Genomic DNA, 26153 nt, shown 5'->3' on the forward strand with positions numbered 1-26153 from the left:
TAATTTTGATGGGATATAAGTGAGGTAGTTTTACGGTATGTTAAATGACCTGCTTAGTGATCAGGCTGCAAAGAGGAAAGTCATAAATCTATGGCATTAAAATGCACTTTTCAGATTGCACAGCCATGAGACAAAAAGATGTACAGTACGCACAATGGAAGGTTGTGGATATTGAGATCAGCTCTTCCACATTGAGATATGAAGAACTATCAAATAAAAAGTTTTTGCAATGCAGAATCAGTAAATTATAAAATTTTAAGTGGCATTAAAAGTAAATGAGATGTTTAGAAACTGGTGAACTGTGATGTTAAAGAAAATATACCAAGAAGAGTGGATCAAATGTAATGGTAATTTACTGTTTGTCAAAGTAGTTGACCACAAAGTTCTGAGTGAAGGTTTCACTGAATGTTCTGGTGGGAGCACTCAGGTACTAAGAAACGAGTTTCACAGCCTCCATTTCATCCCATAAGTTTTCTTAAACTTAAAACATGGGATACGTGGTATCCACAATGCCTTGGCCATGTGGATTCAGAATTTGGTTGCCCAAAGAAGGCAGAGAGGAGTGGTCGAAGCATGGATTTCAGGCTGGAGTTCCATGACTAGTGGTATTCTGCAGAAATCCATACTGGGACCTCTGCTGGTTGTGATATATATAAATGACTTGGATGAAAATGTAGATGAGGGGATTAGGAGGTTTGCAATTAATACAAAGATCAGTGAAGTTGCACATAGTGTAGAAGGTTGTCAAAGGATATAATAGGATATAGATTGGTGCAGATGTGGGCAGAGGAACGGCAGATTACGTTTAATCTGGTAAGTGTGAGGTGCTGCACTTTGGGAGATCAAATGTGAAGGAAAGGTATACAGTGAACAGCAGGACCCTGAATCATATTGATATACAGAGGAATCTTAGGATTCTCTTCCCCTGAAAGTGTCCACTCAAGTAGATAGAGTGGTAAAGGAGGTGTATGGCATGCTTGCCTTTATTGGTTGGGGAATTGAGTACAAGAATCAGGATGTCATGTTTCAGCTTTATAAGACTTTGGTTAGTCTACACTTAGAGTACTGCATTCAATTCCAGTCACCATGCTACAGGAAGGATGTGGAGGTTTTGGAGAGGGTGTGAAAGAGGTTTACCAGGACGCTGCCTTCTTTGGAGGGTATGAGCTATAAGGAGAGGCAAGAACAACTCCGGATGTTTTCTCTGGAGCAGTGGAGGCTGAGGGGAGACTTGATAGAAATTTATAAAATAATGGGATGCATAGATAGGATTGATGGTCAGAATCTTTTTCCCAGAGTTAAAATGTCTAAAACAAGGGGAGCATGCATTTAAGGTGAGAGGGGGAAAGTTGAAAGGAGATGCGAGGGGCAAGTATTTTCACACAGAGAGTGGTAGGAGTCTGGAATGTGCAGCCAGGGATGGTGCTGCAGGCAGATATGATGAGGGCATTTAAGGGACGTTTACATGAGCACATGCAAGCAATGGAGGAAATGGATCAAAGGCAGGCAAAAGGAATTAGTTTAATTTGGCATCATGCTTGGCACAACATTGTGGGCTGAAGACTCCATTCTTGTGCTGTACTGTTTGGTATTTCATATTTTAAAACAAAAGAAACTTGGATACGGTAACTAATTCAGCAGGGGGATGGGAACCGAAATTATAGTTCGAGTACATGAGGATGAGAGTAGTGAGGTCAGAACTAAAATTTCAAGATCGCAAGAAGGCACCAGCAGGCAAGAACTTGGTTTGAAGTATATTTACTTCAACATCAGCACCATCTGGAAAAAGGTGGGTGAACTTGCAGCATGGCTTGGTACCTGGGATTTCGATGTTGTGGCCATTTCAGAGACATGGGTGGAACAGGGGCAGGAATGGTTACTGCAGGTTCTGGGATTTAAATGTTTCAGTAAGAACAGAAAAAATGGTAAAAAAAAAGAGGGGGTGGTGTGGCACTGTTAGCCAAGGACAGTATTACGGTTGCAGAAAGGACATTTGAGGACTCCTCTATTGAGGTAATATGGGCTGAGATTAGAAACTGGAACAGAGAGGCCACCCTATTGGGAGTTTTCTGTCAGCTTCCAAATAGTTCCAGAGATGTAGAAGATAGGAGAGCAAAGGTGATCCTCGATAGGAACGAGAGTGACAGGGTAGTTGTTCTGGGGTCTTTAACTTTCCAAATATTTATTGGGAATATGATAGTTCAAGTACTTTAGATGGGTTAGTTCTTGTCCAATGTGTGTGGGATGGTTTCCTGAAACAGTATGTAGATAGCCCAACAAGGGGCAAGGCTACATTAGATTTAGAAAAGGTAATGAACCCGGCTAGGTGTTAGATTTGGAGGTAAGTGAGCACTTGGTGATAGTGACCACAATTCGATTATGTTTACCTCAGTGATGGAAATGAGATATGTATATATCGCAGGGCAAGAATTGTTGGTTCATATAGAACCAGAGTCTTCTTGAGGTTGAGGCCAAGACCAATTCTTCGGTATGCTTCATGCGAAGATAGCAAATGAGCCTTGACAATCCTCTTCTGAAACAGCAGAGACAGCTTTGTCATCCACAAATGAGGTTGGTATTGTTTTCTTCTTGGATTTCAAATAGCTTAAGACTGAAAAGTTTCTGTCCACCTTGTAGATAATGTCCATAATACTGAGAAGATTATTATGGCTGTGCACAGGAAAGCAAATGATGCATATCAACTTAAAGACAACAATTTTATAAAGATATATAAACTAAAGACTTCCCTTCTTGCCTTGCCCGAGTAAGGCTATGGAAAAAAAATGCCAGACGAATCCCTCTTAAATTTGACAGCATGTACAGAAAAGTGAAAATGGAGGATATATTTGTGATTCTTTTTGCTGCTATAGCTGATGTAAAGATGTTCCACATGTCAATTGAGTTTTTAATTTAGTGCACAGGAAATGGGATGACAGAGGAAGTGGTTGTGTTTCGAGACAGACATTTGTTTTAAAATGCATTCATGTATAAATGCCTTTTTCGGTCTGACATGGTCATGTGATGCCTACTAGGATATGCACACATTGGAAGTGGTCACATTACAGGCACTTCAAAAAAGATACATTCGAGGTAAGACTGTTGACCTGTGAATGCTGAACACAGGGTCAAAACTGAAGCTGAGGAAGAGTGTTTAAGAGCTGTTTAAAAAACAGTTATTTACATCCTAAACCCTACTGAAGAACACACAAAATATCTAAATGCAGCACGGTGGCTCAGTGGTTAACATTGCTGCCTCATAGCACCAGGGTCCCAGGTTCGATTCCATTTGACCTCATTTCCCAACCTTAGATCGACTATGGTCTCTTACCTAGTTGTGCTACTTCGATACTGCTTCAAGGAACCTGTAATAAATCCCACCCCGCAGCCCAGGTCCTGGCATCAAGCGAGTCCCAGTCAATTTTGCAGAAGTTAAAATCATCCACCACAACAACCCTGTTGTCTTTACATTTTTCTATAACCTGTCCACATATCTGTTCCTCTGTCTCTGCTGGCTGTTGGGAGGTCCTGCAGGACAATCCTATCAAAGTGATTGCACCCTTCCTAGTCCTGAGCTGTACCCATACGGCCTCACTGAATGAATTCTCCAAGGTGTCCTTCCTCATTACATCTCTGAGAGTCGTCTTCATTAGTGGTCAGTTCCTCCAGTTCCTTTACATCCCTCTCTATCTTGCCAGAAACATCTAAATCCCAGAACATTAAGCAATTAGTCTTGTTCCTCTGTCACACAAAACTGGATTATTCTCAGGTTGGCATGCTCTGGCCAGTGGGGTATCACTAGAATCAGTGCTCGGGCTCAGTTGTTCACAACCTGTGTTACTGATATGGCTGAAGGAATCAATCCGAATTGGCAAGTTTTCAGATGATATAAACATGGTGGGTCTGAGAACTGTGAGGAGAATGCAGAGACCTCAAATGTTGTACAGTGGAGAAATGAGTGTGCAAGAGTATGGGAAGTTAAACATAATGTAGATAAATGTGAAGTTATCCACTTTGGTAGGAGGAATAAAGATACAGAATGTTCTTGTATAGTGAAAGCTTGGAAAGCGTTGATGTGGATACATCCTTTTCATAAGCCACATGCAAGTGGAGAAAGCAGTTCAAAAGGCAAGTGCTATGTTCGTCTTTATCGCAACAGATTTTGCATACAGGAGCAAAGACATCTTGTTTTAAACGAATAGAACATGAGTGAGACTGAACCTGGAGTATTGTGTACAGTTTTGGTATGTTTTTCCAAAGAACAAGTGCAGCCGAGGTTCTCTAGACTAAATCCTGGAATGGTGGAATTGGCCTGTGAGGAGACATTGAGGAGACTTGGCCTGTGTTACCTGGAGATTAGAAGAATGAGAGGTAATCCAACGTAAAAATTCTTAAAGGTTAGACAGAATAGATGCATGGACCATGTACCTGGCTCTTTTTCTCGAAGCAAGAGCAGTTTCACACCAAAAGGGAACCATTTAGAACTGAGATGACGACTAACCTCTTCACTCAGCTGGTGGATAATCTTTGAAATTCTATAACCAGAGAGCTGTGGAATTTCAGTCAGTAAGTCAATTCAAAACAGAGATTGATAAATTTCTCATGGAGATGGAATACTGAGGTAGGTGATCAGCCATGATCTAGAGCAAGGTTCGAGGGCTGAATTACCTACTCCTACTCCAAGACGTGAAAATGAAGCTTTTCAGGAGCAGTAAGATCGTTTAATTGTAATTCTGAATTTAATAGACCATTAAAAACAGTTACAGCTCACTCAACAGAGTTTAATGTTTTCCAGGATATTTAAAGTAAGGATAGTAATTTTAGAACAGAAGTTCTCATCAGTTCATGATTACAGTACAGATGGCAATCTGTGAGAACCTTGATAAAGCGCCCTATGGGGGAATGCAGTCTCATTGACAGCTACGTCTGGGTTTCAGCAGCATTCTGCACATATTCAAACTGCTAAAATTTCACTCAATTTCAGCAGCATAATGATGACCAATGCTCACAGTTTCACAATCGTTACTGCAACAAAATCTGGACCATAGAATCATAAATTGTCCTTTCCTGAAGATTTAAAGCTTTTGAGCTATTTTAGCCACTCCATTTGCTTCATCTCATTTACCACATCTAAACTACGACTCCAAGCACTCACTTGGGAAAACACAAACTGAAAATGGAGATGAGAGAGATTTCATGGTAATGTGTGGTCGTTTCATTTTGCAAGAAAATGGGAAGTTATCAGTTTCCTATTCATTAGCAGAAACTACATTCTTTAATATAAACATTTAAAATTTTCTCTGAACATGAGCTGAAAATATCCGTAACATTTTCTACTTCATAAAAAAGAACTTCACAGGCTCTGATAATATTTCATTTTTTGTCTAAACACTGATGGAAAAATAAAGTTTTTCAAACGTACGTGTAATTATTTTCAAACTTGCTTATAGTTAGTTTTATCAAATGGTTGTCTGGTATTTTGTTGATACTGTCTGAAACAATAATGTGTCCCAAACCTTAAATTACTTCCAGATGATATTGTGATACAATTTTAGTGCTTTAATAGTTTTACAGACTATTTAAAATAATTGTTACTCAAAACATAAATGATCTGTCACTTTTCACATTCATTCACTTGTGTCACCAAATGATTCACTTTTAACCAAAACTATTCCAAATGATATCAAGTAGTGTTTCAACTTCCTATTGCTGACTCAGATGAGCGCTAACAGATGATTTAGATAAACTGGTTCATAGTTGTATATCCCTCAAGTTTGTTAGTTCAATGATTTCACCAATGTCGTAACGCACTGTATTTCTTCCTTCTGTCTGAGAAAATATTTGAAGTAAGTTCATGTAAAGTGAACAGTTGCAGACTTTTCCACCTCAGTGTGCTGCAAAAAGCCAACCATTCGAAGTACAGTTCCAGTCTGCCAAGTTATTCTGTACCTGCTGCACTCATTGGCAAACACTTTCTCTAATTTACAGACTGTGGAGTTGCTGCAGGTCGTGCTGGACTGTCCAACAGCATACTAAAACTACCTTCAGGCCTTAGGGGTTTTTTTTTACCATTTTCAGCCACAATATAATTTTTACAAATTGGCACTACAGAACCACAGAGATCATTAAATTACAGTAAATTGAGACCACTTTTAATGCAGAAAGAACACCAGTCAACGTTCCTCCAAAAGATGCATTTTTTATACCATGACTGAGCCTCCAGGATGTCCTATTGCTTGATTCGTGGTGCTGGAAGAACACAGCAGTTCAGGCAGCATCCAAGGAGCAGCGAAATCGACGTTTCGGGCAAAAGCCCTTCATCAGGAATAAAGGCAGAGAGCCTGAAACGTGGAGAGTTAAGCGAGAGGAGGGTGGAGGTGGGGAGAAAGTAGCATAGAGTACAATAGGTGAGTGGGGGAGGGGATGAAGGTGATAGGTAAGGGAGGAGAGGATGGAGTGGACAGGTGGAAAAGGAGATAGGCAGGTCGGACAAGTCCGGACAAGTCGCACTGTCCCCATGACTTGTCCAGACTTATCCTACAATTCATGGAGGCGCAACAGAAGAAGCCTACAGTGTGGAAACAGGCCCTTTGGCCCAACAAGTCCACACCGACCCTCCAGAGAGTAACCCACTCAGTCCCATTTCCCTCTGCCTCACGCACCTAACACTATGGGCAATTTAGAATGGCCAATTCACCTGACCTGCATCTTTGGACTTGTGGGAGGAAACCGGAGCAAACCCATCAGACACAGGGAGAATGTGCAAACTCCACACAGACAGACACTGAAATTATACATTTTTTTCAATGTATAATTTCAGTTACATCACACTGTAAATTTTTGTTATAAATTCTGTGCCTTAGAATTGTGTCCTCCACAACCACCTGCTAAGGGGCGGTGCTCCGAAAACTAGTGTGCTTCCAATTAAACCTGTTCGACCATAACCTGGTGTTGTGTGATTTTTAACTTTGTACACCCCAGTTCAACACCGGCATCTCCAAATCATGAGGTGGTGTTAGATATTTTAAAAAGCATTAAGGTAGACAAGTCCTGAAGATTTGATGGGATCTAGCTCAGAATACTGAGGGAGGCAAGGGAGGAAATTTCTGGGATCCTGTACGAAATCTTTATATCCCCTTTAGTCACAGGAGAGGTCCTAGAGGATTGGAGAAAAAACAATGTTACTCTTTATTTTGAGAAGGGCAATGGGCAATCTGAAATTACAGACTGGAGAGCCTTATGTCAAGAGTAGGGAAATTATTAGAGAAGATTCGTTGGATTCAGGATATGCTCACATTTGGAAAAATATGAACTTATTAGCTTTGCGTGGGAGAAGGCGTGTCTCATAATCTTGATGGGGTTTTCTGAGGAAGTGAAAAAGATATTTTTGATATTTTTGAAATCCACAATTTTTTACTGTAAACCATCTTACTTCAATTTAAGTCAAACGTTCTGATGGGAATTGTCTGGCATTCGTGGATGTTAAATTAAAGCTCTCCTCTTTTTGAAATTTAGCCCAAACAGTGATTCAGTTGATCACACTGTTAGTAGGTCAACAAATCACTTTAACAACACAGGGAGCACTTGTAAATGTGATGTGAAACAGCACTGATGTTGATGACAATGAGCAGAAAAATCAAACACAAAGTGAGGAGGAAGCAAACTGAGCAGAAAGATCAAAAGTTGAACAAAAGAAACAATCGACAACTTGATAAATCATAAAAACAAAAAAATCCAATGAAAGGAAGTCAAAATGTAAATAGGGAGAGTAAGTTTCAGAAAGGAAAATTAAATTCATTAATTTCACTGCCATAAGGTATAAGATTGTAAATTGTTTTTATAGAGAATATTGGTTTCTAAGCTTACTACACACTTTCTTCTATTCTATTTGAATATTTAGTTGGTTTGTTTGTACAGAACTACTAATTGCAAGTTTTTTTTGGTAAACTCATTGAATTTAATTGAATTGAATTTATTATCACGTGTACCGAGGCACAGTGAAAAGTTTTGTCTTACGAGCAATACAGGAAGATCACAGAGTTAAATATTATAGATAAGTAAATAATAGGTAAACAGCAGCAAAAAAAAAACACAGGTACAGGCGAATGTTAAGAGTCCATTCAGTATTCTAACAACAGTTGGGTAGAAACTGTTTCGAAACCGGCTGATGCATGTGTTCAGGCTTCTGTACCTTCTCCCCGATGGTAGAGGTTGTAGAAAAGCATTGCCAGAGTGGGATAGATCTTTGAGAATGCTGGTAGCCTTTCCTTGACAGCGGGCCTGGTAGATGGATTCTATAAATGGGAGGTTGGCCTTTGTGATTGTCCAAGCCGAGTTCACCACTCTGTAACTGTCTCCAATCTTGAATGGTACAGTTGCCATACCAGGTAGTGATACATCCAGACAGAATACTCTCGATGGCGCACCTATAAAGGTTGGCAAGGGTATTCGCCGTCATTCCAAATTTCCTCAGCTGTCTGAGGAAGAAGAGACGCTGTTGGGCCTGTGTAACCAGTGTGTCCACATGAAGGGCTTTTGCCCGAAACATTGATATTTCTGCTCCTTGGATGCTGCCTCACCTGTTGTGCTTTGCCAGCTCCACTGTAATCTTGACTCTGTTCACATGAAGAGTCAAAGAAAGCTTGTTTTGGATGACCATTCCCAGGAGCTTGACACTCTCCACTCATTCCACCTCTGTGCTGCTAATGTGTAGGGGGGCATGAGTAACATACCGCTGAAAGTCAATAATGAGTTCCTTGGTTTTCCTGCATTGAGAGCTAGGTTGTTCTGAGTGCACCATTTTACCAGGTCTTCCACCTCCCGTCTGTAGTCTGTTTCGTCGCCAGAGATTCGACCAACTATGGTGGTGTCATCAGCAAACTTATAAATGGCATTAGTCTGGTATTTGGCGATGCAGTCATGGGTATACAGTGAGTACAGTAGAGGGCTGAGTACACACCCCTGGAGGGCTCCAGTGTTGAGTGTTCATGAGGATGAAATATTGCCCCTAATCTTCACTGATTGTGGGTCAGGAAACTGAGTATCCAGTTGCAGAGAGTGGGGCTTAGTCTGAGATCACTAAGTTTAATAATCAGTCTTTAGGGGATAATAGTCAAAATCACACAACACCAGGCTACAGTCCAACAGGTTTATTTGGAAGCACATTAGCTTTCGGAGTGCCATTCCTTCATCAGGTGGTTGTGCAGGACACAATTGTCTGGCACAGAATTTATAGCAAAAGTTTACAGTGTGATGCAACTGAAATTATACATTGAATAATACCTTAATTGTTTGTTGAGGCTTTCATCTGTGAGAATATTATGATAGTTTCACTTCTTTAACGTGTAAATCACAAAACCCTTTTTTTAAAAGTTGCATTCTCCGGTTAATTGTAACAATGGGCAGTTGGAAATGAAGAGGTCGAGGGCAGGTAATAGGCCAGGGCGGGGTGTCCAGGTGGATGGAGTGTGTTGGAGGTGGGTGAAGGGGTCCTCGGAAGGTGGGCGGGAGTCCTGATTGTGAAAGTAAGCTTGGAGGTGGAGGCGGCGGAAGAAGTGTTCGACGTCACGGCGTCCGTCCCCACCAATGCCACTCACTTGCATTCTGCTGACGTGCCCCCCCACAGATCCCACTGTCACCATCCCCGCCCCCCCAGAACCCTGAGGGGAACACCACCCCTGCTCATGACTCTACCCCATTCCCCCCACCACCACACCCACTCCAGTTACAGGCTCCGCCCCTACTCCCAGCTCCACACCCACACCAGATCCCAGCTCCCAGCCCTGCCAAGTTTTCACCATCCCTCCAGACCTCCCCTCACTGAGGACGAACGATCAGTCCTCAGCAAAGGACTCACCTTCCTCCCCCTCCGCCCACGCATCAATGAATTTAATACACACCATGACGTCGAACACTTCTTCTGCCGCCTCCACCTCCGAGCTTACTTTCACAATCAGGATTCCCGCCCACCTTCCGAGAACCCCTTCGCCCGCCTCCAACACACTGCATCCACCTGGACACCCCACGCTGGCCTATTACCTGCCCTCAACCTCTTCACTTCCAACTGCCACCAGGACATTAACCGCCTCAACCTGTCTACCCCCTCCCCCACTCCAACCTCTCACCCTCACAATGCACAGCCATCCACTCCCTCTGCTCTAATCCCAACCTCACCATCAAACCTGCAGATGAAGGGGGCGCAGTGGTAGTCTGGCGCACTGACCTCTACACCGCTGAAGCCAGATGCCAACTCGAGGACACCTTCTCCTACTGCCCCCTCGACCTTGACCCCACCCCCCATCACCAAACCATCATCTCCCAGACCATACAGAACCGCATCACCTCAGGAGATCTCCCACCCACAGCTTCCAACCTCATAGCCCAGGAACCCCACACTGCCCGGTTCTACCTCTTTCCCAAGATCCACAAGCCTGACCACCCTGGCCAACCCATTGTCTCAGCATGCTCCTGCCCCACTGAACTCATCTTTACCTACCTCGATACTGTCCTATCCCCCCTAGTTCAGGAACTCCCCACATATGTTCGAGACACCACCCACGCCCTCCACCTCCTCCAAGACTTCCACTTCCCCGGCCCCCAATGCCGCATCTTCACCATGGATATCCAGTCCCTCTACACCTCCATCCGCTATGACCAGGGCCTGCAAGCCCTCCATTTCTTCCTATCCCAACATCCCCAACAGTACCCTTCCACCAACACTCTCATTTGTTTGGCCGAACTGGTCCTCACTCTTAACAATTTCTCCTTTGAATCCTCCCACTTCCACCAGACTAAAGGGGTAGCCATGGGCACCCATATGGGCCCCAGCTATGCCTGTCTCTTTGTTGGCTACGTAGAACAGTCCATCTTCCATAGTTACACCGGCACCACTCCCCACCTCTTCCTCCGCTACTTTGATGACTGCATTGGCGCCACCTCGTGCTCCCCCAAGGAGGTTGAGCAATTCATCACCTTCACCAACACATTCCACCCTGACCTTAAATTTACCTGGACCATCTCTGACACCTCCCTCCCCTTCCTGGACCTCTCCATCTCCATTAATGACGACCAACTTGGCACCAACATTTTTAACAAATCCACCGACTCCCACAGCTACCTGGATTACACCTCTTCCCATCCTGCCTCCTGCAAAAATACCCAACATTTCAACCCCTCTTCCTACTCTGCCGAGGACATGGAGGTCCTGGGCCTACTTCACCGCCGCTCCCTCACCACCCGACGCCTGGAGGAAGAACGCCTCATCTTCCGCCTTGGAACTTCAACCCCAGGGTATTCCAAATTCCTCCGCCTCCTCTGTATCTGCTCCTAGGAGGACCAGTTCCACCACAGAACACACCAGATGGCCTCCTTCTTTAGAGACTGCAATTTCCCTTCCCATGTGGTTAAAGATGCCCTCCAACGCATATCGTCCACATCCCGCACCTCCGCCCTCAAATCCCACCCTTCCAACCGTAACAAGGCCAGAACCCCCCAGTGCTCACCTTCCACCCTACCAACCTTCGCATAAACCAAATCATCCACCGACATTTCCGCCACCTCCAAATGGACCCCACCACCAGGGATATATTTCCCTCCCCACCCCTTTCTGCCTTCCGCAAAGACCATTCCCTCTGTGACTACATGGTCAGGTCCACGCCCTGCAACAACCCACCCTCCCGTCCTGGCACCTTCCCCTGCCAATGCAGGAATTGCAAAACCTGCACCCACACCTCCTCCCTCACCTCCATCTAAGGCCCTAAAGGAGCCTTCCACATCCATTAAAGTTTTACCTGCACATCCACCAATATCATTTATTGTATCCGTTGCTCCCGATGCGGTCTCCTCTACATTGGGGAGACTGGACACCTCCTAGCAGAGCGCTTTAGGGAACATCTCAACCACACTACCTTGTGGCCCAACATTTCAACTCCCCCTCCCACTCTGCCGAGGACATGGAGGTCTTGGGCCTCCTTCACCGCGCTCACTCACCACCCGACGTCTTGAGGAAGAACACCTCATCTTCCACCTCGGAACACTCCAACCCCAGGGCATCAATGTGGACTTCAACAGCTTCCTTATTTCCCCTTCCCCCACCTCACCCCAGTTCCAAACTTCCAGCTCAGCACTGTCCCCACGACTTGTCCTACCTGCCTATCTTCTTTTCCTCCTATCCACCCCACCCTCCTCCCTGACCTATCACCTTCATCCCCACCCCCACTCACCTATTGTACTCTATACTACTTTCTCCCCACCCCCACTCTCTCATTTATCTCTCCACCCTTCAGGCAATCTGCCTGTATTCCTGATGAAGGGCTTTTGCCCGAAACGTCAATTTTACTGCTCCACAGATGCTGCCTGAACTGCTGTGCTTTTCCAGCACCACTAATTCATAATTCTGTAAAATATTGATCATATCATAATGCCAATGTTGTTTAAGGCCTATTTGATAAAATTATTTCTGGACACCTTTCAATATGTCATTAAATAACAATATACAACTTGTGTAACATCATATTTATCTGTTGGCAAGTTACATCCCAATCATGAATTCCTACATTTATATTGTTTACAATCCTTGAGAACATCAGAAATGTAAGAACTTCCAAGAGAACGTCAACTCCTTCTGTCTATTTTATGTGTAGGTCTGGCTTCAGAGAGGTTGAATATGGTGTGGGAAGGGAGAATGCAGAACAGTGTTTAGATTCAGTTAGACTCCCTACAGTGTGGAAACAGGCCTTGCAACTCAACAAGTCCACACCGAGCTTCTGAAAAGTAACCCACCCAGACCTCTGACAAATGCACCTAACACTATGGGCATCTTTGGATTGTGGGATGAAACCAGAGCACCTGGAGGAAACCCACGCTGACACAGGGAGAATGTGCAAACTCCACACAGACAGTCACCCGAGGCTGGAATTGAACCTGGGTCGCTGGTGCTGTGAGGCAGCAATGCTAACCACTGAGCTACCGTACTGCCCCACTGGTGGCTCAAATTATGTTGATACCTTCTGAAGAAGGGCTGGTTCCTGAATAATAATAGCAAAATCACGTTTATGGGGATCCTTCATATTTATTGCTATGTAGAGAGCATAGGTTCCACATTGCAATCAAACCTGGCTGAAACTACCACAGGATCTCTACATTCATTGTAATCGTTTGATGTACATGTTAAGGATAATGCTCCCGAAAATTGAATGAATAGATTTGATTAGATTTGATTCCCTACAGTGTGGAAACAGGCCCTTCGGCCCAGCAAGTCCACACCGACCCTTCGAAGAGTAACCCACCCAGACCCATTTCCCTCTGACTAATGCACCTAACACTATGGGCAATTTAGCATGGTCAATTCACCTGACCTGCACATATTTGGACTGTGGGAGGAAACTGGAGCACTCGGAGGAAAGCCACACAGACACGGGGAGAATGTGCAAGCTTCACACGGACAGTCACCCAAGGCTAGAATCGAACCTGGGTCCCTGGTGCTGTGAGGCAGCAGTGCTAACCATTGAGCTACTGTTTCAAGCTGTGCAGTGATTCACAACTGTAAAATGGAAGTTGGCAGGGTAAATTTATAAGTTTTATACTAATTCTACTCAACCCATCTCCCTCCTCCTTCATGCTTTTATTTTTAAAGATCTAATTCCACTATCATTCTTTGGTATAAACTGAATCAGAATACACTTTATACAGTTTTACAATACAATGAGAGTAATACCCATTCATTGTGCCCAACACAGCAATATAATAGTTAAAGGATACAGCAATTCACACGAGCTGGTCATTTACTAGAATAGCAGTAAAGAATTAAATTAACTTTGACTCTGTTTTACAAACTGAGTTTATTGCCTATGAAAAATATTGGTGAGCATGAGTGAATATGAACAGTCTGAGGTTTGCTTGCCTTGGAGTAACTAGCCCTTGCCTGTCATCTGTCACCCTCTGATTAGTGCACAGCTGCCTCAGATCAAGCATTTATCAACCAAGAATATAAGCTCACCCAAGGTGGAGTACATTAAGAACAGACTGGACATTTTATTTTCATCTCAGATTCAGTCGTGCGTACGTACTATTCTTGTAAACTGAAGGTAAGATGAATGGCTAAAGGACGAGATCAAGCCTGTTAACTGTCGAGCTCAGCGTGAGTTTGGCAAGATAATAAAGACACACTGCATTTTTGTTATTTTGTCAAACCTTGAAGATTTTTGACTCAATTCCAGAAGTATGTTTTTAAAATAAACAAGACAAATATGTCCATCACAGATTAGATTGTGAATACAGCCCTTCCCATACGATTGAATCTTGCACAATTTAAAGGTATACTAGAGAAATGTGCAGTTTTTAAACAAGTACAAAAGCAATGTTACAGGAAAATATAAATGATACTTTGGATTATTTTGATTGCATTTAGAACAAATTGATGTTGCTAACTTTTAACAGAACTTCCAAATCAATAGAAACAAAAAAATAGGAACAGGATTAGGCCAATCAGCCCTTCGAGCCTGCTCTGGTAATCAATATGATCATAGCAGATCATCCTCGTCAATGCCCCATTCCTGCTTTTGTCCATATCTTTTGATCCCAAAGACCTAGATCTCCACCTAGAAAGCATTTACTGTTCTAGCCTCAAATACTTTCTGTGGCAGAGAATTCCACAGGCTCACCATTCTCTGAGTGAAGAGATTTTTCCTCATCTCAGTCCTACAGGGCCTAGCGCATGTCCTTAGAATTGTTGATAAACAATTCTATTATAAAACATACCTGATAATTAGATAAGGAAATATTCCATATCTGGGAAGATACACATGCATCCATATGATATATTTCAACATTTCTTTTGAGGTCAGATTTTTATTTAGTGTTGTAAACTGTTGACAATTCCAGTTTTTTTTTACGCATAGAAGCACTTCAGCAGCAATTTTACATGTTCTTGTTGCAGGTGATGCTGCAGAAATCTGCCTTTTTGCCAAGAATTGAAAATGCCCATCATGATGTGACACACAGCACATGACAGCAGTTCAGCATCCCAGGCATACTGCAAGCAATTACTGCCACATCATCCAAGAAATTCGTAAAAATTCACAATTGCAAGTAAACCTGCAATTCAATTAGGTATTACTGACATTCTTCGCTGCTCAGGCAATGTATTGCAAAGATGTCCATGAATGGGCCAAGGGACAAATGGTCAGCTATGTGAGAGAAACATTTATTTAAAACATCTGAGTTTTCATTCTGTTCGGCTAAAAAATGAACAGATATTCCATTAAACTATGCTGACATTTAGCAAGCGGCAGTGGGGTTAGCTCAGTTGAAAAGATGGCTACAATTTTGTGCACAGTACAGAGACAATAGCATGGGTTGAATTCCTCTACTGTCTGGAATTCACCTAGGACTGCCTCTTCATTTTACCCATGATTGTACAGTACTTACCCTCAAGCTACACATCACCTTTAATGGACAGAAATGCCTATGGTCCTTCATGGGCGACAGCACCTTACATTCACACATTTGACAAGCTCTTGCATAACAGTGCTGAGCTTATTTTATTAAAACAGTTCCCTTGCTACATGTTTAAATTCAATAAAAGTAACACTTTTAAAATATTCTGTTTTGGTTTGTATTACTCCTGTCTGAAGAAACAATGGCAGAAATCATTCACTCAATAGAACACCATCTCTGGTGAACAGCATACTCAAAAGCTAACTTTACAATCTGGCATTTGAAAATATTGTATGAGCGTTTTGTGTTAGAGCATTTCATACCTTTTCTGCAGCATTGAGCAATCCTTGAAGGAATCTGACAGAGGTACAAGCAAATGGAGGATGTAGTGAAGTCCTACTTGCTTTGAGATCTTTTGAGGAAAGTATGCCCTTTGGGATCCAGCAGGGCTCCAGTGTTTTGCTAGATTTTACTTTTAATGTTTACTCATATTTTATGTGTCCGTAAGAGTTTCTTCATTCAGTTTTCAATTCTAGCCCACTCCCTTCTGCTCACCTCTATCTCCTCTTCTCCCCACATCCCCGGCTCTTCAGTCCTCCTGTTGCCAGATGCAGATGCATGCAGGGATTGCAGAGTGTAGTGAGGTGGGGTGTGCAAACTTAAAAATGTGTTGCTGGAAAAGCGCAACAGGTCAGGCAGCATCAAAGGAGAAGGAGAATCGACATTTCGGGCATAAGCCCTTCTTCAGTAATGAGGAGGGTGTGCCAAGCAGGCTAAGATAAAAGGCAGGGAGGAGGGACTTAGGGGAGGGGCGTTGGGAATACGATAGGTGGAAGGAGGTTAAGGTGAGGGTGATAGGCCGGAGAGGGGATGGGGGGCGCGGAGAGGTTGGAAAGAAGATTGCAGGTCAAGAAGGCGGTGCTGAGTCTGAGGGTTGGGACTGAGAAAAGGTGGGGGGAGATGAAATGAGGAAGCTGGAGAAATCTGCATTCATCCCTTGTGGTTGTAGAGTTCCTAGGCAGAAGATGAGTCGCTCTTTCTCCAGGCGTCGTATTGTCATTGTCTGGCGATGGAGGAGGCCAAGGACCTGAATGGAGGGGGAGTTAAAGTGTTCAGCCACGGGGAGGTTGGGTTGGTTGGTGCGGGTGTCCCAGAGGTGCTCTCTGAAACGTTCCGCAAGTAGGCGGCCTGTCTCCCCAAAGTATAGGAGGCCACATCGGGTGCAGCGGATGCAGTAAATGATGTGTGTGGAGGTGCAGGTGAATTTCTGATGGATATTGAAGGATCCCTTGGGGCCTTGAAGGGAAGTGAGAGGGGAGGTATGGGCGCAAGTTTTGCATTTTTTGCGGTTGCAGGGGAAGGTGCCGGGAGTGGAGGTTGGGTTGGTGGGGGGTGTGGATCTGACGAGGGAATCGCGGAGGGAGTAGTCTTTCCGGAACGCTGATAGGGTGGGGAGGGAAATGTATCCCTGGTGGTGGGGTCCATCTGGAGGTGGCGGAAATGACGAAGGATGATCCAATGTATCTGGAGGTTGGTGGGGTGGTAGGTGAGGACCAGTGGGGTTCTGTCCTGGTGGTGATTGGAGGGGTGGGATTCAAGAGCGGAGGAGCGCGAAGTGAAGGAGATGCGGTGATACATCGGATCATCCTTCGTCATTTCCGCCACCTCCAAACGGATCCCACCACCAAGGATATATTTCCCTCCCCACCCCTACCAGCGTTCCGGAAAGACCACTCCCTCCGCGACTCCCTCGTCAGATCTACACCCCCCACCAACCCAACCTCCACTCCCGGCACCTTCCCCTGCAACCACAAAAAATGCTAAACTTGCGCCCACACCTCCCCCCTCACTTCCCTCCAAGGCCCCAAGGGATCCTTCCATATCCTTCACAAATTCACCTGCACCTCCACACACATCATTTACTGCATCCGCTGCACCTGATGTGGCCTCCTATACATTGGGGAGACAGGCCGCCTACTTGCGGAACGTTTCGGAGAACACCTCTGGGACACCAGCACCAACCAACCCAACCGCCCCATAGCTGAACACTTTAACTCCCCCTCCCACTCCGCCAAGGACATCCAGGCCCTTGGCCTCCTCCATTGCTAGACCATGGCAACACGACGCCTGGAGGAAGAGCGACTCATCTTCCGCCTAGGAACCCTCCAACCACAAGGGATGAATGCAGATTTCTCCAGCTTCCTCATTTCTCCTACCCCAACCTTTTCTCAGTCCCAACCCTCAGACTCAGCACCGCCTTCTTGACCTGCAATCTTCTTCCTGACCTCTCCGCCCCCACCCCCTCTCCGGCCAATCACCCTAACCTTAACCTCCTTCCACCTATCGCATTCCCAAAGCCCCTCCCCAAGTCCCTCCTCCCTTCCTTTTATCTTCGCCTGCCTGGCACACCCTCCTCATTCCTGAAGAAGGGCTTATGTCTGAAACGTCGATTCTCCTTCTCCTTTGATGCTGCCTGACCTGCTGCGCTTTTCCAGCAACACATTTTTAAGCTCTGATCCCCAGCATCTGCAGTCCTCCCTTTCTCCTGAGGTGTGCAAGACCAGGATTTGGGACAGATGAGTGGGATGAGTGCAGCTGGGAATGTGGAGAACTTTGACACTCCTCCTGATTTAAAAGTTGTGCTCCAGCTTGTGGCCACCTCTAAGCAAAATGTGTCAGCTGGCAAACAGCTTACGTTCACATGCTGGGAAGTCCCAGTCAGCCATCAAATCGGTCTTGGATGGAGCAATTTCCAGTAAACTGCAAATTTCTGGTTCTCCAAATAAAGCAATGCTGTTGGCTCTCTCAATATGGTTCATGCCCCTGAGATTGGAAGATATGGTCAATACTTCCTCTCAATATGGCTCATGCTCCTGAGATTGGAAGATATGGTCAATACTTCCTCTCAATATGGCTCATGCTCCTGAGATATAGTCAGCATTTCCTTTCAACCGGAAGCACAATACAATGGTGTCAGTATAAAAGCAATGACACACACTCAAAATCCAAATATTGGCTATTCTTATTTTTGAGAAATGGAACTGCATCCTAAATTTGCATTTTAAAAGTGGACATTTTAATAAAATATTTACATATTTTAACAATCAATTATAAGGAACATCCTGAATTACATGATGATATTTTACTCTGAATTATTTTAAACAATAAAATTACTTCAGGTACAAGTTTCATAACTAGTTTGGATCTGAGCTGAATGAGCGAAACCAATTGAAGATGAATGAATTGCTACAATTAATTAAATGTGACAGACCTTTTACAAGTAATGTTAGTTTGACTCTGTGCCTCTGAATTGAAGCTGGTGAGGGGCATCACACAATTAGTTTAGCTGATCAATGGGGTAAACAGCACAATCATAATGTTACTTGACCAGCCTGAACTATTAAACCAGGGTAAATAAATAGCTACTTGGTAATACAGAACTTGACCGTGCTGAAACAGAGACATGCTGAAGTCTTGTGTCTTGCAATAATCAGGACAGGTGTGAGAATGCCAATTTTCCATGAGAAAAGGATGCTGAGAGGTTACAAATTGACTGTGATTGGTGGAGGTACTGCAATGCAGAAAGCACCAGCAAACAATTGTCTGCCATGATATAGTTGAGAGACTCAGTCACACTTGAGGAAACCCACATCACTTATTTTTGAGTGAGACATTCTCGAAATTTCACACATTGAAGACTTGTGCTTCAGAACTTGGTGCATATCTTGGGCCAAATCTTCGAGGAGAAAGTGAGGTCTGCAGATGCTGGAGATCAAAGTTGAAACTTTATTGCTGGAACAGCACAGCAGGTCAGGCAGCATCCAGGGAGCATTCCTGAAGAAGGGCCTGTGCCCGAAACGTCGAATCTCCTGTTCCCTGGATGCTGCCTGACCTGCTGTGCTGTTCCAGCAATAAAGTTTCAACGCATATCTTGGGCCAGTCGATCCCAACAAGCAAAACTAATGCCATTTACAAAATACCGTGCAAGGACTGCAGCAAACACTATATTGGACAACCAGGCAGAAAACTACCCACCAGGATAAATGAATATCAACTAACCACAAAATGACATGACCCTCTCTCACTAATATCCTTACATACAGATGAGGAAGGACACCACTTCGACTGGGATAATACATCTATCTTAGGACAAACCAAACAGAGACATGCATAAGAATTCCTAGAAGCATGGCATTCCAACTGGAACTCTATCAACAAACACATTGACTTGGACCCGATTTACCACCCCCTGAGAAAAAGTACAGGAAATGACATCACCATAGGAAATGACATCACCAACCCAAAGATACCCAAACATATAAATAGAAAGCAGGAATCACCAACAATGCTTTGTCCGGAGGCTCACTGAAGATATTACCTAGCATGGTGACGAAACGTCTGAAAACGAACCTTCCGGCTCAGCCAACAAATCTACCTGAACCTCAACCTGAGCTACAAATCTTATCAAAACCCGCTATCATATGTGACTCCTTAAATAGTGCAGCTTTCCAAATTCAAGTTGAAAGTGGAGTCCCAGGTAGAAAGGGTAGTAAAGGACACACTTGGTATGCTTGGCTTTATTGGTTAGAGCATTAACTATATAGGAGTTGGAAGGTCATGTTGCAACTGTACAGGACATTGGTTCAGCCACTTTGGAATACTGCATGCAATTCTAGTCTCATTGTTACAGGAAGGATGTTGTGAAAGTTGAAAGGGTTGAGAAATTATTTACAATGATGTTGCCAGGGTTGGAGGGTTTGAGCTATAGGGAGAGGCTGAATAGGCTGGGGTTATCTTCGCAGGACTGTTAGAGACTGAGGTGTGATCTCATTGAAGTTTATAAAACCATGAGGGGCATGGATGGGGTGAATAGTCAAGGTCTTTTCCCCAGTGTAGGGGAGTCCAAAACTAGAGTGCATAGGTTTAAGGTGAGAGGAGAAAGGTTTAAAAGGGACCTAAGGGGCAACTTTTTCATGCAGAAGCTGGTGCGTGCATGGAAGGTGCTGCCAGAGGAAGTGGTAGAGGCGGATACAATTGCAGTATTTAGAAGGCATTTGGATGGATATATGAAAAGGAAGGGTTTAGAGGGTTATGGGCCAAGTGCTAGCAAATGGGAGTAGATTAATTTAGGATATCTGGTCCGCATAAACGAGTTGGACCGAAGGGTTGGTTTCCATGCTGTACATCTCTGACTCTAAATCTAATGCAGCAAGACCTGGACCATGACCAGATTGGGCTGCTAAGTGCGTAGGTGACATTCATGCCACACATATATCAAACAGCAAACATCCCCATCAAGAGAATATCTAGCCATTGTCCCTTGACATGCAATTGCATTATCGTCATTGCATCCTACATTATCAACATCCTCAGGCTTACCATTGACCAGAAACTGAACTGGACTAGCTATATGAGTACAATGGCTAAAAGAGCAGATCAGGATTTGTGTAGCAAATCACTCATTTTCCACCATTCACAAAGCACAAGTTGAGAGTGTGATGGAGTATTCCTCACTTGCCTGGATGAATGCAACTCCAATAACATTCAAGATGCTTGACACCATTGAGGACAAAACAGCCCACACAACTGACACCACAACTACAAACATTCATTTCCTACACTACCATTGCTCAGTAGCAGTTGCATTAATCAATGTCCAAGATGCACTGCAGAAATTCACCAAGGCTCCCGAGACAGCACCTTCCAAACCCATGACCACTTCCATATAGAAGGATTAGGGCAGCAGATACATGGGAGTTCCATTCCAAACCACTCAGCAGCCTGTCTTGGAAATATATTGCTGTTCCTTCAGTTGCTGGGCCAAAATCCTGGAACTAAGTTCTTCTTGACATAGAGGCTGTACAATATCAAACAGTCTGCAGTAGTTCCAGAAAGCTGCTCACTAGACACATCTCAAGGACAAGTACAATGTACAAGATTGAATGAATAAAAATAAACTGCATTATCCTCCTTTTTTGGAGAGACACTTTCCTTTTCTTAAGCTTTATAACTCATATCTGCATTCTGGAGCTGAAAATCTGACATTGCAGTGTTTTTGATTTTGGATTGAAGGTGCTTTGTTCTTTAAAATATCTACATGCCTGTGGATTATTTGTGAGAGTGAGACGCAGTATTGCAGCAAGGCAGATGGTGAGGACGATTGACACAATGACACAGCCTTGATTGGTTCCAGACTTCACCGAAATAGGCAGATAGATGATCAAATTCAACATCACTCCAAAAGCACCAGACTCAGTCTTTGATCAGCAGAAGAAAGAGTACATCAGGACCAAAATCTTTAATCCCAGAATAACGTAATGGTGTACCGGGCAGCAGTATCCGTATACTCCTATATGCTTTGGAAACTTGGACAGCCTAGTTCAACAAATTTGAGAAGGACCCCAAGTCTTTGCAATATCATCCAATGCAGTTGGCAAGAAAGTTGGTCCGCTTTTGAAGCATCATTTCCAAGGCTAACATGCCTTGCATCGGGGCACTAACCATTCAATACCACCTCTGCTGGGCAAGGCATTCAATTAATTTTCCTGATACCAGTGAATTGCTCCATTCGCAACTTGGTTGGGACAAGTGATTCCCACGCGAGCAATGGAAAAGCTTTAGCTTTATGCACCAAACATTCCTGAAGCGATCAAACATAACCTGACTTACGCACATTTCTGATTTGTGACCAACTAACATAGAGAATTTTCATTCAAGCAGGCTCTGAAGACATCGACCAACTTCATTGTGGACACAGAAAGGCAAAGTCCACACAAACCTCCAAAATTTAGAACATAGAACACAGAACATAGAAGAATACAGCGCAGTACAGGCCCTTCGGCCCTCGATGTTGCGCCAATCCAAGCCCACCTAACCTACACTAGCCCACTATCCTCCATATGCCTATCCAATGCCCGCTTAAATGCCCATAATGAGGGAGAGTCCGCCACTGCTACTGGCAGGGCATTCCATGAACTCACGACTCGCTGAGTAAAGAACCTACCCCTAACATCTGTCCTATACTTACCCCCCCTACACAACCCTTTATTTACACAACCCTTCAAGGATTTGCACCTCATGCAATGGATTTATCAGTGATCTCAGAACCCATCAACTCACAATGGAAGCATCTCAAACCCAAGGGACTGCTTAAAAAAGATAGTTCATTCATTATAATTGTCCTTCACTACTGCCTTTCAGGGAAAGAAGCTGACGATACTTATCCTGCAGGGCTTGTAATGTACTGTGGTCCATTTGTCACCTAAAGATGCTAATCTGCTGACCCTTGTTCTCAATTCCTTTGAGTATTAAGGGCAGTTTCCAATATATTTAGGTTGGTCATTAATATATATAAATCACAAAATGCACTGATCAAGTGGTAACATTTGGAGATTCCCACTATCCCTCCAGTATGAAAAATAACCATTCATCACTACTCTCTGTTTCCTTTCATCTTTCCTTTCATATGGAACCATACTGCCACTGCCTCTTTCGTTCCATTAGCCTCAACATTGCTGGCAAGCCCAATATGCGGCAATTTATCAAATATATGTTGAAAATCAATGCACACCACTTCGATTACATTAAACTGATGGAACGTCACTGTTATCTCGCCAAAGATTCAATCCAGTTAAACATGATTTGTACCCGGGGTTTCCATGATGAATCCACTCCTTACCAAGTAAGTGCTCATTTTATTTTTGGATTATCAATTCTAAAAGCTTTCCAGTGAGGTTAAACTGACTGTTCCTGAAGTTGCTGAATTTACTTATGCAATCTTTTTGAACAAAATAGTGATAGTTGCAATTCTCTGGAACTCTGGAACTATTCATACATCTAAAGCAAAGAAATGATTATGGTGAATATATCTCAATTTGCACCCTCAATTCCCTCCGAAGCTCAGCTCACTTAACAGCATTAAGTCACTAGATCAAAAACTTGTGAATCCCTCCCTGTCTGCACTGACAGTACCTACATGGACTGCAGCAATTCAAGACAGTAGCCAACCATTATCATTCCAATACAATTAGAAATGGACAAGAAATTCTGGCTGAACTAACAAAGCCCACATTCTGCATTAAAAACAAAGTACAGCAGGCCTTTCTAAAATATATCCTCTTGATTGGCCCATTAAGCATTTCAATTACCTTCTCCTTCACTTTAACCTTTCGCATTAAAAACTGAGTTTAGACTTTCCAAACTTACTTCAAACAGAGAACTACCATTTGTTTTGGAGTTAATTCAAGTAACAGTTCTGTAACACAATCCCAAACCCACCTTCACAAATAACATAATTGTTCCAAAATGAACACCAACGCTGATCAATTTGTAATAGAATGAAAAGCATGTTTGGATAGAATGAAATCTGATCTCCATGAGACCAAAACATTCTGCATCATCTGAAAAAAAAATAACTTACATGACATTCGTGGGATTCTGATTTGAGCACTACTGATTCCGTCACCACCGTCACTGAATGTCTTCACTTCAATGATGTAATCAGCATCATCGGGGAGTAGAAGCTCCACTGATGTATTGTTGGTTTCTATCACCTTTGTACTGCTCTGTCTGTTATTTCTGTATAAAACCTGTAAAAGTACACAGCAGACACAAGAGTTATTCATAAAGCTAAGCCAAGGATTTAACACACAGCCAAGAACAACTAAGACATATTTGCCATTCAGATTTTCTCTTTACCATGCAGAAAGACAGATCAAAGGTATACTTAGACCTTTAACATTTCAAAGGAGTTTGCACTGACAGTCTTAAACAAGACTCGCTTCATTAATTTGGAGCCTGAGTCCCATCATATGAAAACCAAAAGCCCACTGAGATTTGAACACTAAAGTGGTACAGCAAGAACAGAAACAAGTGTCCAAATCTTTTGAAAAGTCGTGATAATGTAGAGCTCTCCTTAAAAAAATCTCATCCGTAAAATACTAACATTAATGCTCTTCTGTTTGTAATTCTTGGAGATGTCACAGTTGAGACCATACTCGGTGTGTTCACAATTGTTTTAAACATTTTGGTGAATTTTGTTTTTGCTGAGATGAAGGATGTTTACATTCTGGAATTACCTTTTTTTAAGATCAAATCTTGCACTCAGTGCCACCCTGGATCACTTTAGGTGTTTTGTGAATTTGTTTCTGGGTCAAGTTTACTCTGAACATTCCACTAATACATCTTAAACTTAAGAAAAGAACCTCCTACTATCACAACTTGACATTTAAAAAACAAATGTTTGTAAGTTTTATGTTCATTAACATTTAGACATCGAGTATCAGCAACAAGTGTTTCCAAGTACAGACAGCGTGGTTAAATACCGACGCTGCTTCATTTTCCTTGTCACATATTGTGCCTTCATTTGAACGACAGAAGCTCCCATGAAATTGTAATGGCACAAGTGTCCCATTCTCTCCATTGCCTTTAGTTTTTTGGCTTCTCTTACTTAGATTCATTATTAGCAAAGTTCCAAAATTCAGAGTTGGGGAATGAAGAACACTTTAGCTGAAAAGCACCAGATGGAGTTATGCCTATCTGATGCTATTCACATGATATTGTTCCACTTTGAGGTTTAGATCAAAGTGACTATCAAATATTGACAAAATGCTTTTTCAGGAGACAGTAACATTTTGTAAGAACAATCTGCTAATTTGAATGGATCTTCAAATGAATTATCTTCAAATAAAAAAAATCACAAAATGCAACCTTACAAGTTTTTGGCACTGTTTTTGACCAGTTTGTTGTTCACCATTTACGATTTCAGAGACTTGAACACAACCATAACAGAGAGACTCAAACGTCCTGTGCATGTTGCTAATTTGAAATCATGTTCATGCGCCAGAACTGATTTAAATTCAACCATATTTTCAGTCGGTTTGTGATGTTATTAAACCTTGTCACAGTTACCTGAATTTCCTTTGTATTTCGAGTGTTCCTGAATAGATGAAAAGAGATTTTGATCAGCTACTTTGTGTAAGGTGTGAGCATGTACAGTGTACAGCTGAGTTGGCTGATTTTTCTCAGTTGTCAGACACCTTTGCTAATTTGCATATGGAATTATCACTTGTGTTCAAATTAATGTTAAAGCGTTGGTATAAGGAGTAAATTGTAAATGTATCAGCAGCCTACAAATTGTTATTCAGTCCAAAAGTGTCACCAGATCAGCGAAATGACTTATAGTGTGCTGTACACTGATGGCACAGATCTATTATATCAAATTTATGATATTAATTATCCATTTATTTACTTTAGCAGGTATAGACATTTGTTACAACTCTGACTTACTTGGAAAATGGAAGGTATGAAAGGAACAATAGTGGTTTGATGGATGTTATCTTACTTGATCAGTATTTGTAGAATTATCTATTTTTATCGCTGATTTCGAGGAAGTGCAAAAACAATTCCCAACTGCAAGTTCCTTCTATCAATAACATTTGTGGCAAATTGTCACAAAGTTGTTAGAGAAGTACTGTAACTCTCAGAGTGTCACTTTTCTTTTATTGGTTAGTACAATGCTCTAAAGTTGGTTAAAAAAGAAATCACTAGAATGGGTAGACGTGCTGTCAGATTAATTTAAAAATCACACAACACCAGATTATAGTCCAACAGGTTTAATTGGAAGCACACTACCTTTCGGAGCGATGCTCCTTCATCATCCTTCATTGGAGCATCGCTCCGAAATTTAGTGTGCTTCCAATTAAACCTGTTGGTCTATAACC

The 26153-nt window shown here is 42.9% G+C and overlaps 1 protein-coding gene across 14 annotated transcripts in view; it reads right to left on the reverse strand.

Moving 5' to 3' along the window:
- The window catches only part of LOC122559093 (contactin-4-like), a 2514776-nt gene that overhangs the window by 74289 nt on the left and 2414334 nt on the right, over positions 1-26153 (reverse strand). For all 14 annotated transcript variants that reach the window (XM_087994461.1, XM_087994471.1, XM_087994472.1 and 11 more), the window contains one exon: positions 23852-24020. In XM_087994461.1, coding sequence (XP_087850587.1) covers positions 23852-24020 — 169 coding nt within the window. The remainder of the gene's footprint in view (positions 1-23851; positions 24021-26153) is intronic.

This window comes from Chiloscyllium plagiosum, unplaced genomic scaffold (assembly GCF_037043375.1).
Source record: "Chiloscyllium plagiosum isolate Xiang-an unplaced genomic scaffold, Cpla_swu_hap1 HiC_scaffold_14, whole genome shotgun sequence".
Classification (NCBI taxonomy): Eukaryota; Metazoa; Chordata; class Chondrichthyes; order Orectolobiformes; family Hemiscylliidae; genus Chiloscyllium; species Chiloscyllium plagiosum.